The following is a 19,222-nucleotide window of genomic DNA, read 5'->3' as shown; positions in this document are numbered from 1 at the left end:
CACTACCTAATATAACAGCTTTATTTCACAGGTGAAATAAGTGCAGAGGAATTATGTAGCAAGATCACATAGTAGAACTAAACTAGAACTAGCATTTTTTTTTCTACTATACCATGCTGCCTGTAACTCTTTGTCTTAGATTGCCTTCCAGAGTGCATACTTATTTCCTTTATTTTTCTCTGTGATCAATTCATTTTTTCTTTAACTTTTTATTATGGAAAATTTCAAGCTTATACACAAGTGGTGTAATGAACTCTGAAGTACCCATCACCCAGCCTCAGCAATGATCAATTCATGACCAGTCTTGTTTCATTTATATCCCTATTTATCTTCTCCCAAGTCCACCCCACCCCCATGTTATTGTGAGACATATCCAAGATCATACCACTTCATCTGTAAATATTTCAATTTATATCTCTAAAACGTGAGTTTCTTCCTTTTTAACATAACCACAACACCATGACCACACCTTAAAAAGATAAATATTGCTTCTGTAATACCATTAAATATGCAGTCACTATCCAAATTTTCAATGATCTCATCAATGAAATAAACAGTGTATTTGTTTTACGATTTGATGCATGAATCAGGATCCTTATAAAGTCCACATACTACAGTTTGGTTGATAATGTTTTTTAAGGTTTTCTTAACCTATAGATTCCTCTTTCCATCTCGTACCACCCCTACCTGCCTTGGAATTTATGTGGAAGAAACAGTTGTTTGTCCTGTGGTGTCTCCCAAAGTCTGGACTTTGTTGATTGCATCCCTTTGGTGTCACTTAGCAAGTTCTTCTGTGTTTCTGTGAATTGCTTGCCTCATTTGTTACACTTTCAGGTGTATAGACTGGGCATATTCCTTAGTATGTATTTTGTACATTTTCTAAAGATAAATTCTAGGAAATACTTGTTTAATATTTTGTCCTTTTTCTCAACTTCCACTGTTCTTAATTATTTTCATACTGCCTGGAAACCTGTACCATTTTATCTTTTTAATCAATTCAAGAAGCTATCATTTTTCTCAATAATCCTCTGTAACTTTAAATCAGAGTTAACATTTAAGACTTTTTAACTCTCAGAGTTCCCTGTGGCGCAGCTGGTTAAGGATATAGCATTGTCACTGGAACAGCTTGGGTTCCTTGGCCTGCACTTAACATGTGCCCCAGACGTGGCCAAAACAAAAAAGACTTCTTAAGGCTCCAAATATGTTCACTGTCACTCATATTTTATAATCCTTACAAAAACCTTTAACTTGATTCAGATTTAAGCATGTTCTGCTTTTGTAGTGATTGTATGTTCACAGTGAGATTGTGTGGTACTAATTGTGTTGTTGGGATTCAACAGAAAGGACTACTGAGTGGCAGGAGGAGGGATAAGAGCAAAGATTTTGGAAGTTTAAAGGAACTGGATTTGAATCTCAACTTCCTTGGTACTATGTAACATTGCATAAATTACTTCTCTGAGTCAGATTCCTTATTTGTTGTTTTTTTCTTTTTAAAGTGATGATAGGAGTTCCCATCATGGTGCAGTGGTTAACAAATCCGATTAGGAACCATGAGGTTGCGGGTTCGATCCTTGGCTTTGCTCAGTGGGTTAAGGATCCAGTGTTGCCCTGAGCTGTGGTGTAGGTTGCAAAAGTGGCTCAGATCCCGCATTGCTGTGGTTGTGGCGTAGGCCGGCGGCTACAGCTCTGATTAGACCTCTAGCCTGGGAACCTCCATATGCCACAGGAAGCGGCCCTAGAACAGGCAAAAAGACCCCCCCAAAAAAAAAAAAATTACTTGCTTTGAGGGGCCAAAAAAAAAATCGATGCCTTAGTTTGGCATACAAAGCCTTCAGTGGTCCTTACCTTGCTGATCATTTCCTCTCCCTCTAGCAGCAACATCTACCTGAAACTCTTGATGTCCCCCTTCCCTCCATACACGCCAGCATGCACACAGAAATGCAGTGCCTTCCCCTTTCATAATCTCACGATACCTTCCCCTCCCCTTGTCATGTTCACTTGACTAATTCCTACTCAGAATAGGCATGACCTACTTCTGCAGCCCCAAACACCTTTTGTGTGCTTCTCTGCTCCCCAGAGCTCTGTGTGCCTGTCTTTGTCATTGCACCTGCCCCATAGCATTGTACCTGTCCTTGTGCTCTCCAAGACCTCATCTGTGAATCCACTGCTGCATTAACCATGCAGTTTTATAATGCTCTGTCTCACCTCCACTAGACTATAGTCTTTGAAGACCAGAGCAAATAGTCTTTTTTTTTTTTTTGGTCTTTTTGTCTTTTTGCCTTTTCTAGGGCTGCCTCCCACAGCATATGGAGCTTCCCAGGCTAGGGGTCTAATCAGAGCTGTAGCCACCGGCCTACGCCAGAGCCCCAGCAACGCGGGATCTGAGCTGTGTCTGCAACCTACACCACAGCTCAGGGCAATGCCGGATCCTTAACCCACTGAGCAAGGCCAGGGATCGAACCCGCAACCTCATGGTTCCTAATTGGATTCGTTAACCACTGCGCCATGATGAGAACTCCAGGGCAAATAGTCTTATCTTATGCTTGTGTCTTTCCCATCATGGGTTCCAATCACAGGCTTACTAAATGTTATTGAATGAATGCTAATGATAGTGTTCTTGTGGGCTAACTATGATTAAGTGTTTCTCATACATTATTTCATTCATAGATGAAATGATACAGTATGTACATTTCCTCAAACTTCACATAGTCTCAATAAAAATGTTAATTCTCTTTTTATGAATTTTAGGACAGAGCCTAACACTACCTCAGTGAAATACTTCCCAACCCCTCCCTTTCGTTTGTTGCCTTCCTTCTGTTCCCATAGGTTCTTATTCATACCTTAGTCATATTGTATGTAAACATACCTCTCATATCTCTATTATATTGTAGCAGACTAAAGTCACTAAAGATGAAGGTGATCCTATTTCTGTATTCCTAGGCTCCAATACAGGCTCTGGCTGACACAGGATAGAGCCATACAAATATTGAGGGAGATTCTATTTTGAATTTTCCTAAAGCATCCTACTGTTGGAGATAAATAAATATACATGTGCTGTGGAGATTTTATAGACAGATCGTTCCATTTCATCCTCTGTTTCTCCTTCAGGATGCATGTCCTGTTCACAGCGAAGGTACTCCCTGCAGCCCATCCCAGAGAGGAGGATTCCAAACCGATACTTAGGCCAGCCCAGCCCCTTTACACACCCACACCTCCTCAGACCAGGTAAGGCCTTTTAGCTATAATGACCATCTCTCTCTTGAGGTGCTTCATCTAGAACTGTGCTAGCCAATAGAATTTTTGCAGCAGTGGAAGTGTTCTGGATCTGTGCTGTCCAATGTAGTAGCCACTATACACAAGTGGCTACTATACACTTATAATGTTGCTAGTGCAACTGAGGAACTAATTTTTCAAAATATTATTGTAATTAAATTTAAATGACTATTTGTGGCTAACAGTACTGTATAACAGTACATCTAGAGCAATAAATAGAATTACCCTGGAGTTCCTGTTGTGGCTCAGTAGGTTAAGAACCAGACGAGTATCCATGAGGATGTGGGTTCAATCCCTGACCTTGGATCCGGCATTGTTGTGGCTGTGGTGTAGGCCAGCAGCTGCAGCTCTGATTGGACCCCTAGCCTGGGAACTTCTGTATGCCGCAGCTGTGGCCCTAAAAAGCAAAATAAAAAAGAATTAGCCTTACAATTCAGAAATATCCAGAGTTCCTGCTGTGGTGCAGTGGGTTAAGAATCCACCTGCCGCAGCTAAGGTCCTTGAAGATGCAAGGATTCAATCCCTGGGTTAAGGATCTGGCATATGGCTCAGATTCATTCCCTGGCCCAGGAACTTCCATATGTCGTGGATGTGGCCGTAAAATTAAAAAAAAAAAAAAAACTATCAGTGAAAAGTATGTATTTCGTAAGTATATATTTCAAAAATTTTTAAAGACAAGTTCTGTCACTTTCTAAAACACTCTTTCTAGAACTGTGTTCTAACTGTTGATTCCTTGTGAACTACCATGTTAAAGACATTTTAGGAAGTATTTTTCTTGAAAGTTAAATGCTCACTTCAAAATATTAATACGGTGTTCCCACCGTGGCACAGTGGGTTAATGATCTGGCTTGTCTCTGTGGAGGTGCGGGTTCAATCCGGGCCCAGCACAGGGAGTTACGGATCCAGTATTGCTGAAGCTGTGGTGTAGGTCGAAGTTCTGGCTCAGATTTCATCCTTGGCCTGGAAACGTCTATTTCTATATAGATTACACAAGGTTTCCGGATGTGATTTTCACAGCTTTGAGTGGGAATAGCAATAATAAAGATTTTGTAAAAGGTTGATAAAAGTTTACCCTATGAATTTTTTTTTTCTACTGTTAAGATTCCAGTGTTGCTGCTAGAAGATATGAGCACACTGTTGTTCAAATTCATACTTTAGTGTTTTGGTTTTTGTTTTAGAACCTTAACCCACTGAGCAAGGCCAGGGATCAAACCTGCAACCTCATGGTTCCTAGTCGGATTTGTTTCCACTGTGCCATGATGGGAACTCCTGGTTTTCTTATTTTTTTTAAAGAGACAGTTAAGGGATGAACTCTGGTGGATGAATTTCATCCCAAAGAGGTAGGGAGAGTAAAACCAAATGCTTTGTAGGAAAAGGAGTCAGGTTTTCCAGGGAGATTAATTGTTGCTTCTGCCATGGAAGTTTAAATCTGTACTTGCTCTATAAGCATATGTATTAATCATCAAATTGCCTTTAGAAATATGTTGCTGTTTCACTGTCTCCACTCAGTGAATGATACCAGTGTGTCTCTCAGTGAGGGCTTCCTTTTGCTGATTCTTCATCAGACTGGAATTCCTGCTGAGAAGTTGGCTGAGACTAAGGAAATGCAGCTCACCACTGAAACACACAAGAAATCAGAGTTTTTCAAAGCTGTAAGGTAAGCTTACTAGCGATACAGTTGGTATTCATTTAAGTATTTTGCTACCCAATCATCTACCTGTAGCTTCAATTTGACATTAAGTTTTACCAGCTTTGAAAATTATTGATTTCTCGTGGTGAGATATTTTTACATGGTGAGCTGCATTTTCCAGGCTTGGAAACTAGTAATCATATTGTCAAGATGATGGCTCTGTATCTAGACTATTGTTTGTTTTATGTGCATGTTAATTATGTAAAAGAGAATGTAAATAAATATACGCACATGCATGTTCAGACCTATATACATGTTCATATTAACTATGAGAGGAAAAGAATGCCTGTCCTAATTTTTATTCTCCTGGACAGTTTGGTTTTGGCCATTGGCATAAGTGAGAAAGGAGTAGAAGTAGATGGAATTTTAAAAGAGAATTATCAGTGTTAAAGAAATCATCAGGTATACAGTATCCAAAGTATTCATCACTTATCTTACCAAATGCCTTGGGAGTGGCCAAAAAAAAGGGAATGTGGAAAAAGAGTTTCAAAATCAGGTATCCATCTTTCAGTGATAACTTAGTTGTGGTTCTGCCTTAAGCAAGGGTTGTATTTTTTATTTTTAAGTTTTTTTAAACATGGCTGACTTTAATATCTAGAAGATCAAGATTTATTTTGGTGGGGTGAGATTTTTATACTGTTTAAAAGATTTAAATATATGTCCATGGAAGTTCCCTGGTGGTGCAGTGGGTTGAAGATCTGGTGTTGTCATTGCTGTTTGCTTGGGTTTGATTCCTGGCTGGAAACTTCAGCATGCCATGGGTACAGGCGAAAATGGTAGAGTATAGAGTAGAGTAGCGTAGAAGAGAAGGGAATAATCCAAGAAATGAAGTGGTTCGAGTCTGCCTAGGCCATTGGGTGAGCTATTTCTGTTTCTTTCTTTTTTTTCTCGCCATGTCCATGGCATGTGGCAATTCCCCAGGCCAGGGATCAAACTGGCGCCATAGCTGTAACCAGAGCCACAGCAGTGACAATGCCAGATCCTTAACCTGCTGAGCCACAGGGGAACTCTCAGCTTTTTCAAAATGCACATACATACCAGGGTGTCACAGACTTGGAGAATCAGAATCTCAAGGGAAGGGCTTAGACCATGAGTCTGGAAGCGCTCACTCAGTGTTCCTGATGCACACCACTGACCCGATGGGCACTCACTCAGCTTGGGTGCTTTACTGTGGCGCACATACCATCCCTCACCTGGGAACTTCCACGTGCTGTGAGTGTGGCCAAAAAAAAAAGAAGAAAGAAATTCTCTGAGGTAGAGATTAGCAAGAATTCATTCTGGAAAAGAATTGGAAATTTTCTCAAGAATTGAGTATTAGGAGTTCTCATTGTGGCTCAGCGGTTAACGAATCCAACTAGGAACCATGAAGTTGCGGGTTCGATCCCTGGCCTTGCTCAGTGCATTAAGGATCCGGCGTTGCAGGTTGTAGGTTGCAGACTCGTCTCGATCCCGCCTTGCTATGGCTGCTGTGGCCCTGGTGTAGGCTGGCGGCTACAGGTCCAATTAGACCCCTAGCCTGGGAAGCTCCATATGCTGCAGGAGTGGCCCTAGAAATGGCAAAAAGACAAAAAAAAAAAAAAGAATCGAATATTAAAAAGCTCCTGAATCACTTGAAACTCACCCTTGTCTTAGTGTGAGAAAGCTAGAGACATGTGGGGTTTTTACATAATTACTTTGAGGAGTTCTCATTGTGGCTCAGTGGGTTAAGAACCTCATTAATATCCCTGAGGATGCAGGTTCGATCCCTGGCCTCGATCAGTGGGTTAACCATCTGGCATTGTCTCAAGCTGCAAGGTGGTTCTCAGATGCAGCTCAGATCTGGCGTTGCCGTGGCTGTGTTGCAGCCTGGCAGCTGCAGTTCCAATTTGACCCCTAGCCCAAGAACTTTCATATGCCCCAGATACGACCCTAAAATAAATTGCTTTGATAGAGATACTTCTGGTTGCCCTGCAAATTTTACTCTTTCAAGATCCTACCTAGTTTTGTATTATGCAGATGACAACCTCTTCAAGTGTAAATTCTTTATTTTGGTAATAATTATAAGTGATATTTATATAGTGCTCGCTGTTCTAAGTACTTCATTAACTTATTAAATCTTCCTGACAACTTTATGAGGTGGGTGCTGTCATTATTATCTCTCTTTTATATTTGAGGAAATGTCAAAATTGAGGCACAGAGCAGTTTGGTAGCTCTCTCCGAGACACCCAATAAGTTGTTAAGCCAGGATTCCAACTCCCAGAGGTCCGACACTGGGTCTGCCCTTAGCCAGAGAACAGCACCTAACACTCGTGCCTGAGATTACCATCTGGAAATTTATTTAAAGTCTCTTTGTTTTAATATTTTCGGTAAGAAGAAATTCAACTCAGAGAAGTCTTGGTGTAAAAGTTGTGTCAGCGTTAGAGAGAGTGGTGTATAGTTGTCCCTTGAAATCCACAGGGCACTGTTTCCAGGACCCTCTCAGATACCTAAATCTGCCATGCTCATGTTCCTTACCTAAGATGGCTTAGTATTTGCATGTAATCCACGCACATCCTCCTGTATGCTATAAACCACGTCTAGATTACTTATAATCCCTAATACAATGTGGATGTTATGTAAATAGTTGTTCATGCACAGCAAATTCAAGTTTTGCTTTTTGTGACTTTCTGGAGTTTCCCCCCCAATTTTTTTTTTTGGGGGGGGGGTCTTTTTAGGGCCCTACCCATGGCATATGGAAGTTCCCAGGCTAGGGGTCCAATTGGAGCTGCAGCTGCTGGCCTACACCATAGCCACAGCAATGCCAGATCCTTAACCCACTGATCAAGGCCAGGGATCTAACCAGCGTCCTCATGCATACTCGTCGGGTTCTTAATCCATTGAGTCACAATGGGAACTCCTCCCCAAATATTTTTGATCTGAGGTTGGTTGAATCCCCAGATGCAGGACCTATGAATTTGAGGCTTAGCTGTCCTTTTTTTTTTTTTTTTAATGTGGTAAAATTTATATACAGTGAATTGCTCAGATATTTCTTTTTTTTTTTTCTTTTTTTGGCCGCCACACATTATATGGAGTTCCTGGGCCAAGGATCAGATCTGAGCCAAAGCTACAACCTAACTGCAATTGCAGCAACACAGAATCCCTATCCCACTGTGCTGGGCTAGGATCAAACCTGCGTCCCAGCGCTCCAGAGAACACCACTGATCCCACTGGGCCCCAGCAGGAACTCCAAATTGCATGCACCGTAAATATGCAATTCGTTGATTTTTGATAAAGGTACACCAACATAACCCATCCCACTTTCAAGGTATAGAACATTTCCATCACCCCAGAATGTTCCCTCATCCCCACTAGGCAGTCGCCACCTCCATCTGTAACCACTGCTCTGGTTTCTGTCTACCTGATTGTTTGGCCTGTTCTTGAGTTTTGTATAAGTGGAATCATACAGTATTGAACCTTTTCTCTCTGGCTTGTTTTACTCAGTATATGCAAATAAATTCCATTTAGAGTTATTTTTAAATGATTTATTTGGTCATTTCACTTTTTCATAGTGTCTCTATTTTACTTTATAAGGAAATGTTTATTAGCTATATGTTTATTAGCTTTTTCTTTACCCCCATTTTCCAACTACATAGCAGTAGATCTTTATGCAGCACTTACTTCCTTATATTCAATAAAAACTACCTAATAAGCAGAATTCGAAGACACCACTTCAAAGTCAGACTACGTTAAAATCCTAGCTTAGTTTCAGGAAATAATTAAAGTACATACCTGGATTGTAGCAAAGACTTGCATCTTTCCATCCATTGTCAGTCTTTGTAAAACTTTCTTCTCTGGGTTTTCTGCTTGGCTGATTAAAAATGAAGAACATTTTTCTTATTCTCTTGAGAGACCTAATTCTAAGTGTCCTAGAAGAGCTTTTCTTCTTGGCTGCAGAATCTCGGAATTGAGTGTGAGACTTTGCTATTTACAAAGTCCAGGTTGTGACATCTAGGCATTTGATTGGTTAAATAAGCTTGTTAGAGTAGCCCGTCTTTCCTTAATTAATTCCACATGATAAAATACCGACTTTGCTTCTTAATACTTTATGATTTGACAAAATTACCAGAATGTCTTCAAATACAGTTTTATCTGAAAAAATTCAGGCTAGATTAACTATAATAGTTAGTTCTATGATCAAAGGCCTTAACAACTTCGAGGTTTACCTTTGGGGCTAAAGTTCATTGCTTTACCATGCTTTTTTTTTTCCTCCTTCAAATGATAAGAAGAGGTGTGTTTTTCCTTGGGTAATTTTTCTGTCTTGATCAAGAGTTCTTTGTTTAAAATTTCAGAAGGTTTTTGGGGGTTTTTTTTGTTTTTTTTTTTTAAGGTTCACACCTGCGGCATATGGAAGTTCCCAGGCCAGGGGTTGAATCGTAGCTATAGCCGCTGGCCTGCACCACAGCCACAGCAATGCAGATCCAAGCCACATCTGTGACCTACACCACAGCTCATGGCAGTGCTGGATCCTTAACGCACTGAGTGAGGCTAGGGATCAGACCTGAGTCCTCATGGATACTATCAGATTCATTTCCACTGACCCATGACGGGAACTCCTAAAATTTCAGAAGTGTGAAAGCTTTTAGTTAGTGGTCACTCTATAGTGTTTATATTTAGTAATAAGCTTGGGGGAATGTAGCCAGTGTTTTTAATATTTCTCATATAATCATTTGTATGAAATTAGATTCAGCAAAGAGGGACTGCTTTGAGGGGTGTAAAAGACAGTTTTGCAATTCTGCTTTGATTTTCAAATAATTTTATCTTTTTTCTGAAGTTACTTCCTAATATACATATATGTATACTCTGTAATGAAAAAGAGAGAACACATAGATCAAGATCATTAAATACCATGAATTTTGTTCTTATTTCAGAAAAAATTTTTTTAACGTACAGAATGATTTGGTGTTTTTTTGTTTTTGTTTTTTTGGTTTTTTTTTTGCTTTTTAGGGCCGCACCTGCAGTATGTGGAGGTTCACAGACTGGGGGTCTAATCAGAGCTACAGCTGCCGACCACAGCCACCATCGCGCAGGAGCAGAGCAGCAGGAGCTGAGCGGCGTCCACATCACAGCTCATGGCAACAGCAGGTCCTTAAACCCACTGAGTGAGGCCAGGTATCATACCCGCAACTTCATCTGACTAGGAAATCAGATTCATTTCCACGGCGCCACGATGGGAAGTCCTGATTTTTTAAATTTAGTTTTATTACATGGACTTTAGCTGTGAAGTAATCAAAAGCAAAGCACAGGAAAGGGACAAAGTAAAAAGGCAAAAAGGAAAAGTTGAATAATCCACCAATTATAACCAGCCTCTGCTTTTAGATTTTTTTTTTTTTTGGCTGCGCCCACAACATGCCAGGGATCAAATCCGTGCGGCAGTAGTGACCACACAGGATCCTTAACCACTGGGCTACCAAGGAACTCCCAGCTTCTGCTTTTATAGAGGAGTATTTACTGCTTGGGTGAATAGGGGGAGTTTTCCAATATTGAATGACAGTAGCAGACTTTTTTTTTTTTTTTGGTCTTTTCACTATTTCTTTGGGCTGCTTCCGCGGCATATGGAGATTCCCAGGCTAGGGGTCTAATCAGAGCTGTGGCCGCTGGCCCACGCCAGAGCCACAGCAACGCGGGATCCAAGCAGCGTCTGCGACCTACACCACAGCTCACGGCAATGCCGGATCGTTAACCCACTGAGCAAGGGCAGGGACCGAACCCGCAACCTCATGGTTCCTAGTCAGATTCGTTAACCACTGCGCCACGACGGGAACTCCGACAGTGGCAGAGTTAACATGACTAATTATTGGGGAGATAAATAATTACGCTGTTCTTGAGCTCTGGGACAAAGTTCACTATTCTGCCCTGGAGCCCTAGGGGACTCTTAGCCAACTCAATCCTGAGAGAAAGAAATGTGACATGAGCTCTTCTAGGACCAACTCTCTTGCTTTTCCTGATTCAGACAGGCCTATGTAGCCCTCTCTTATTTATCTCTTTTATTACCAAGTTCGTCAATAAAAATGTAAATTTTTCCATTGAAGGTTAATAAAAAATTATTAATAGGATACAAACTACAGAATTTTCTGGAGAGATAAACTATGCATAGGTAAAACAACTAGACAGTTCCATTTCCGTAAAACGCTAGTAATTTTAAAAACCCTAAGTGCAGGTATATGTGTATGTAAAGGTGTGAGTATTGAGAAAAATAGGAAAGAACACTTACTAGATTACAAATACAGAGGGAGTTCTGATGTGGAAAGAAGAAGGAAAGGGGAGTGAGGACTCAGTGGAGACAAAGACAGAACATGTTTAACTATTAAAAGAGTATGGTGTGATTACATTTATACACAACTATAAGCTGTGTATATGGAAATGAAATATTTGATTTAAAAAAATAATTCAAAGGAACACATCAGCATGGCCCGGGCTAATCAGGAAAAGCCTTTTGAATGAGAAGGGTCTACACACAGACATGTATTGAGCCCCAAATCTTGGGAGTGGAATTGTTAAGAAGGAAGAAGAAATTTTACAAAGGGGATACCTTGTGAAATTCCATGGGGCTTAGTGGGTTAAGGATCTGGCATTGTCACTGCAATGGCTTGGGTCACTGTTGTGGCGCTGATTCTATCCCTGGCCTGGGAACTTCCCCGTCAGGAGACGGGGAAGATAGTAGGGACACCTTGTAAGCAAGGTAATAGGGAAAGAGCAGGTTGAATTTGTGTAAGACAGAAGGAATTCATTTGAGAGTAATGGGGGGAGTGATAAGAAAAAAGTTGACCAAGTCACCAAAGATCACCTATTGTGGGATTTCGTTCATATGAAATCTCTACAATATACAAATCCATAGAGATAGAAAATAGATGAGTGGTTGTCAAGGGCAGGGGCAGATTCAGAGGAAACAGGGAGTGAGTACCCATTGGCGTTGGATTTCTTCTGGGAGTGATGAAATATTCTAAAATTGATAGGGATAATCATTGCACAATTCTGTGAATATACGAAAACCACTGAATTGTACACTGTTAGTGGTTAACTTATATCTCAATAAAGTTGTTACCAGAAAAAAAAAAAAAAAGGTTAGCCAGATAAATGGGAGTCCCCTGGTTAAAGCCATTAGAGTCTAGGTTTAAGAGTCTGAATTTGATCTGATGGACATTGAAGAGCCATTGTAGGTTATGAGTGTGCAGAGGACTGCCCATGGTTTTAAGAGTGTGTATGTATATATATATATATATACACACACATATATATACACATATATATATACACACACACTCATTGAAACAAAATTCAAATAATATAAAATATCACGTTAAGTAGAAAGTTTCATTTTATCTCACTCACCAAAGATTACCACTATGAAAATTGTGATTCTTTTCTAAAATCTTAATTCTCCTTTTTTTTTTTTAAACATGAATGGAAATGTCATTTAACTTTTTTTATACAGCTGTATTTCATGGCTGTCTCCCTATACTGGCATGTGCTACCCCAGGGAATAATAATAGTCCCCCACATCATAGAGTCATTGCAAAGTTTAGACAAGTTGGTACATATATACAGTTAGAATAGTGCAGACACATAGTAAGCATTCAGTAAGCATTAGATTTTTTTTAACTATTACTATTAAGGGTAAGCTTAAGGATACAGCTTTTATGAGTGATTGTTTTAGTAGTTCTTTTGTTTGAGAACCTTAAGTGAAAGCAGGCTTAATTTCCATCTCAGAAGTGAAGTTTTCACCCATTCATCACTGGGCTAGCAGCCAGGCACTCTGCTAGGTACCAGTATTAAGAACTAACACATAAAATTTCATTAAAAAGATTAATATGGAATTTTGAGGTGAGCTTACAGGTATCTGAGACCCTTGAAATTGTCAAAAGTTTGTATGTGCCTGCATGCAGTTTAGTAAACAAAATAAATACATAGCTTTCAAAAGAGGAGTTCCCATCGTGGTGCAGTGGTTAACAGATCTGACTAGGAACCATGAGGTTGCAGCAGGTTCAATCCCTGGCCTTGCTCAGTGGGTTGAAGATCCGGCGTTGCCGTGAGCTGTGGTGTAGGTTGCAGGTGCAGCTCGGATCCCCTGTTGCTGTGGCTCTGGCGTAGGCCGGTGGCTATGGCTTCGATTAGACCCCTAGCCTGGGAATCTCCATATGCTGCAGGAGCGGCCCTAGAAAAAGCCAAAAAAAAAAAAGAAAAGAAAAGAAAAATAAATACATAGTTTTCAAAAGATTACCTAGAGCGTCTTCAGATCCTTTGGTGGGGGGGTCAGCGCGGGGCATGTGGAAGTTCAGGGCTAGAGATTGAATTCATGCCACAGCAGTGACCCAAGCTACTGCAGTGACAACACTGGATCCTTAACCCACGGTACCACAAGAGAAGTCCTCTTCAAATCCTTGCAAACCACATGCTTTACCAAATTTGATTCTCATGACAGACCCAAAAGATAGATGATATTACTAGAGTTTTGAAGGATACAAAGATGACTCTGACCCTCCAAGAGGTTGTGTATACCCAGCTAGCTGTTAATACAAGGTGGAAAGTGAAAAGCCTGTTAGAAAGATAATTCTTTGGAGTTCCCATCATGGCTCAGCGGAAAGGAATCTGACTAGTGTCCATGAGGACGCAGGTTCAATCCCTGGCCTCACCCAGTGGGTTAAGGACCTGGCATTGCCATGAGCTCTGGTGTAGGTTGCAGATATGGCTTGGATCCTGCGTTGCTGTGGCTGTGGTATAGGCTGGCAGGTGCAGCTCTCATTCGACCCCTAGCCTGGAAACCTCCATATGCTGCAGGTGTGCCCCTAAAAAGACAAAAAAAAAAAAAAAAGATAGGAGTTCCCGTCGTGGCGCAGTGGTTAACGAATCCGACTAGGAACCATGAGGCTGCGGGTTCAGTCCCTGCCCTTGCTCAGTGGGTTAACGATCCGGCCTTGGCGTGAGCTGTGGTGTAGGTCGCAGACGCGGCTCGGATCCCGAGTTGCTGTGGCTCTGGCGTAGGCCGGTGGCTACAGCTCCGATTCAACCCCTAGCCTGGGAACCTCCATATGCCGCGGGAGTGGCCCAAGAAATAGCAACAACAACAACAACAACAACAAAAAAACAAAAAAAAAAGAAAAGATAATTCTTATGCCTTGGAAATTCAGAAGGAGAAATTTATTTTATCTCTTGAAAATGGGGAAAGCTTTTTGGCCTTAAACTCTATTGTGTTAAAAATTATATCTCATTTGACGGATAGTTATCAAATGCTTACTGTATTCTGGTTGTTATTCTAGGCCCTGGGAATATAACATTGAGCAAACAGACAAAAACCTATATTTCTTCATGGAGCTTACGTTCTTTTGGGGAAGTCATACACATAAAATGTGATCCTTTTCCTCACCTTATGTATTGAAACTTCAGCGCAACTGGTATTACGTGCCTAACAATGCCTTCCACATAATAATGTTTAACAAATATGTGAATGAGTAAAAGTATGAACCCAAGAGCTGGAAGAGATCTTAAGAGGTCATGACCCTAGTTTTCAGGCAGGACCACATTTAACTATCATTTCTTCCACATTTTTGCAATGGAATAGAAATTTAAAACCTACGTTATATCCTTAATTCACCATGTACTATGAGGAGATTTGGCATAAATTGAAGAAATGAACTTGGGTGTCTCCATCTAGTATTAAGCTATCTTAAGTTCCTTGGCACTATAGAAATGCAGAGCATCTCTGTTATCTGCCATTTCTAGGGGAGGTGACGCCAGGACTGTCCCAGGTGGAATATGCACTTCGCAGACACAAACTGATGTCCCTGATCCACAAGGACGTGCAAGGGCAGAGTGGAACAGACCAGACCGTGGTTCTGCTGTCGAACCCTACGTATTATATGAGCAACGATATCCCCTATACTTTCCACCAAGACAACAATTTCCTGTACTTGTGTGGATTCCAAGAACCTGATAGCATCCTGGTCCTTCAGAGCCTCCCTGGCAAGCAGTTACCAGCACACAAAGCCATGCTCTTTGTGCCTCGAAGAGACCCCAGTCGAGAACTGTGGGATGGCCCCCGATCTGGCACGGATGGAGCAGTAGCTCTGACTGGAGTGGACGAAGCTTATACACTGGAGGAATTTCAACATCTGGTACCGAAACTGAAAGGTAACAAATGGGAGCAGAAGTGAAATCCCAGGCCAGATGGGTACTCAGACCTTCCCTGCCTGTTTAGACAAAGTTCCTCTTTTCCTAAAATGATTATCACAGCATTTCCCTGGGGACCAGGGAAAGAATAGAAGTCTTTTCCACAAGACTTTAAAGATTTCATTCATTCATTTGCTAATTTTTCATTAGATTATTCAGAGAGACTGTTAACTGGTCTCTTTTGAAATCTCAGAGAGAATTTTAAAGTGGAGGATAGCCATGGGCCTCTCTTTAAGATGACTGACTAGTCTACTGATCTTTGACTACTTCTTTTGCCAGCTCTTCTAAAAAAAGTATTCTCAAGAATGATCTATTCATCACCAGCCTCAGAATCACCTGGTGATGCATAATAGAATTACAAATGTCTGATGACAGAAATGTAAAATCTGCAGTTCCCACTCCATACCTCCTCAATCAAACAGGATTCTCAGTGGGTTAAAGATCCAGCATTGACATGAGCTGTGGTGTAGACCGGCGGCTCTAGCTCCAATCAAACCCTTAGCCTGGGACCCTCCATACATATGCCGCGGGAGCGGCCCTAGAAAAGGCAAAAAAAGACACGCACGCAAAAAATTATAGTTAAATTTCTATTGAAAATAAGGTTGGAGTTTTACATATGATCTACATTTAAAACCATTTTTATTTTAAAATGATATATTTAGGCGATTACATCACTAATACATATCCCATCAAAATATTTAGGATTTTTTTTCCCCTGTTCTGTTCCAAAGTACACTGTATAAAATATACACCCTTCATGTTTAGATTCTTAGGAATAATACGCATCAGCTTCTGTCAGAAAAAAAAAGCAGGGAACAAATGGAGACCTGGTGTAAGTGGGAAAGATTTTCATAATGACCCTTATCTTATATCTCAGGCCAAAACTGACCATTTCTTGGGTCTCTAAAGTGGAAACGAGAACTCTGGTTGTCTCTAATGAAGATGCATGGCAGATGGGAAAGGAAAGATTTTCCTGGATAAGTGTGAATTAGCACATGTTACACAATCTCACCAGTACTCAAATTATAAGGGATGAAACACAACCATGAGCTGAGTACTTTTTCTGTCCTTTTTTGTTCAATTATGTAATGATGCCTCTAGCTTGGTTGTGGTGTGGAAAACAATTGTCATAATTCTTCTTTAACAGTTAAGTAAAGCTTGAGTAAGTACAACTATAAGTACAGTAAATTCATTGAGTAATAAAAAAAAAAAAAATTGTCCCATAGGGAAAAAGCAAGGATTTATTCCAAGAATGTAAAGTTGGTATACTGTAGCAAAATATTTAATAAAATAAATATTGAAAAATAAGCAAAAAAAAAAAAGCTTGAGTAAAACTTTAAAGGTCTCATCTATCATCTTTACGAAGAACATTGACGTTTGAGGGGAGAAAAAGTTGTATATTCATTCAGTCTCAGAGGATTTGGCTGTCTTCAGAGAATGGCCTTTCCAGTGATTTCTGATCGTCCTTCAATGACGTCAGTCCTTTTGTTTTTGTTTTTTTTTTTTTTTGTCTTTTTGCCATTTCTTGGGCTGCTCCTGTGGCATATGGAGGTTCCCAGGCTAGAGGTCCAATCGGAGCCATAGCCACCAGCCTACGCCACAGCCACAGCAACGCGGGATCCAAGCCACGTCTGCAACCTACACCATAGCTCACGGCAACGCCGGATCGTTAACCCACTGAGCAAGGGCAGGGACCGAACCCGCAACCTCATGGTTCCTAGTCGGATTCGTTAACCACTGAGCCACGACGGGAACTCCCAATGACGTTAGTCTTAAGAGAGCTTGTGCTCCACGCTTTAGAGTTCTACACTACACAGCTTATAATTTTGACTCTTGTTCAGGTCATGGTGTGACAGGTGGAATTTTTTGTTGCTGTTTTGTTTGCAATCTGTTTTAAGCTGAGACCCATACTCTGTGGTATGACTGGACGAGGCCCTCACACACGCAGCTCCACTGTGACTACATGCAGCAGCTGGCAGAGGTCAAAGCCAAGAGCAAGAACAAAGTTCGGGCTGTGCAGCCGCTGGTCCAGCGCCTCAGGCTGATCAAATCTCCTGCAGAAATAGAACGAATGCAGATTGCTGGGAAGCTGACCTCACAGGTAGGGTTCTTACTGAAACAGTTGCTTCCAGATTTAAAAATCTCAGCTCTTCGGGTTGAGTGGGCACATTAAGATTGTGTACCCAATGCAGTAATCTCATGGCACATAGACGTTTAGCTTCTACTTGGAGGTTTACTGAATGTGTCTGCAGATTTGCTCAGTACCTGCAAAGCAAATCAAATGCCCTTCTTTCTTTCTCTATCTCTTTCTTTCTTTCTTTCTTTTTTTTTTTTTTTAATTTTTTTGCTCTTTAGGGCTGCACCCATGGCAAATGGAAGTTCCCAGGGTAGAGGTTGAATCGGAGCTCCAGCCTCTGGCCCATGCCACAGCCACAGCAACATGGAATCTGGGCCATGTCTGCGACCTACACCACAGCTCATAGCAACGCCGGGTCTTTAACCCACTGACGACAGGGATCGAACCCACATCCACATGGATACTAGTCGGATTCATTTCTGCAGCACCACAACGAGAACTTCCCAGATGTCTTTGAATAAGGTATAAAACCAGGTTTTACAGTATTCTGATCACACTGTTACCTGTCTATACATAGTTATCCTGAGATTTTATTTTGGTGTTGTCCTAAAATTTAGAAGTATTATGTCTATGGTGTTCCCTTTATCTAGCAACTCAGTAATGACAACAGACAGGGAGATGGAGTTTGGCCTTGTTTTTCTTAAACTTTTAGCTGTCAGTGATTGTATTCCTTCAGTGTTCCCAATTCTGATATGGAATGTTTCTGGAAGATTTTTGGGTATTTGTGCACAATAGTTTCCTTAAGAATAGTTATGCTAAGAAAAGCAAAAACAAACAACAGAAACCAAACAAAGAATAGTTATGCTCTATTTCTGTGACTTAGCCCAAGTGAAAATTTTCCTTCTTTTGTGGACCAACCCAAATATAATTAGTGCCTGTGTATACTGATCCATTGGGTTGTGTTGTACTCAGATTTGGTTTAAAATAAGTGAAGGGCCTTGCCATTAGAGCTAAGTAACTCTTACAGACAGCTGGTATAATATGTGGCAGAAAGAAAAGTGAGATGGGAGTCAGACTTTCTCCAGGGCTGATCTCGCCTGTGGCTGAGCGTATGTCCTGCCTGGACGTCTCTCCCTGAATTTCCTCTAAGTATGTAAACTTGGGCTCTGCCCTCCACCAGACCTGACTCTTCTGAATTCTTTTTCATGGTGAATAGTATCAATATCTACCCAACAACCACAGGTAGAAATATGGAAGTTACCTGCATGATTGCTTCTCCCCAACTAGATATATCTAATTATTTAGTCTCCAAGTCCACTCCAGGAGGCAGAATAGTGGAGTGGAAAACAGACCTGGCTCTAAGTACCAAGCTGTGTTATTTTCATCTGTCCCTCGCTTGGTGGGACACCTAGTATGGCTTTGCTGTCTCCTTGCTTCCATTTTCCCCCCCTTTTTAAGGCCGCACCTGTGACACATGGAAGTTCCTGGGCTAGGGATCAAACCGGAGCTGCAGCCACCAGCCTACACCACAGCCACAACAACACCAGATTCGAGCCGCATCTGCACCCTACCCTACAGCTTGCAGCAACGCTAAATCCTTAACCCATTGAGCAAGGCCAGGGATCAAAACTGCATCCTCATGGATACCAGTGGGGTTCTTAACCCGCTGAGCCACAATGGGAACTCCACATACTGAACACTTTGAGATGGGCCATAGTGTCGTGTCATCCCTCTGGCCAGAGTTCCCTTCTTCCTATTCTAATATCACCCCCATGGGGAACATACATGAAAAGCCTTTATGAAATTGGAGTTCCCTGGTGGTACAATAGGTTAAGAATCCAGCATTGTCACTGCTGTGGTGAGAGTTTGATCACTGGCCCCAGAACTTCCACATACTGCAGGCACAGCCGAAAAATTATGAAATCATTTCTAAAATGCTTTTTCTCTCCACTCTCCTTTCTCCATAAACTACAGTGTTCATGTTGTGCTCTGATTATGCG

At 41.2% G+C, this 19,222-nt stretch overlaps 1 protein-coding gene across 8 annotated transcripts in view; it reads left to right on the top strand.

Annotated features, from left to right (window-relative positions):
- XPNPEP3 (X-prolyl aminopeptidase 3) overlaps nucleotides 1-19,222 on the top strand; it is a 48,370-nt gene that overhangs the window by 9,113 nt on the left and 20,035 nt on the right. For 4 of the 8 annotated variants that reach the window (XM_047786167.1, XM_047786168.1, XM_047786169.1 and 1 more), the window contains exons 2-4: nucleotides 3,109-3,225; nucleotides 14,699-15,106; nucleotides 17,044-17,246. In XM_047786167.1, the coding sequence (XP_047642123.1) occupies nucleotides 3,109-3,225; nucleotides 14,699-15,106; nucleotides 17,044-17,246 (728 nt within the window). Of the gene's footprint in view, nucleotides 1-3,108; nucleotides 3,226-4,750; nucleotides 4,931-14,698; nucleotides 15,107-17,043; nucleotides 17,247-19,222 lie in introns of those variants that run through there. The other 4 variants (XM_047786171.1, XM_047786172.1, XM_047786174.1 and 1 more) reach the window with 4 other exon arrangements.

Source organism: Phacochoerus africanus, chromosome 7, assembly GCF_016906955.1.
Source record: "Phacochoerus africanus isolate WHEZ1 chromosome 7, ROS_Pafr_v1, whole genome shotgun sequence".
NCBI lineage: Eukaryota > Metazoa > Chordata > Mammalia > Artiodactyla > Suidae > Phacochoerus > Phacochoerus africanus.
Note: the sequence above shows the minus strand (reverse complement) of the source record. Positions and strands in the feature narration are given on the sequence as shown.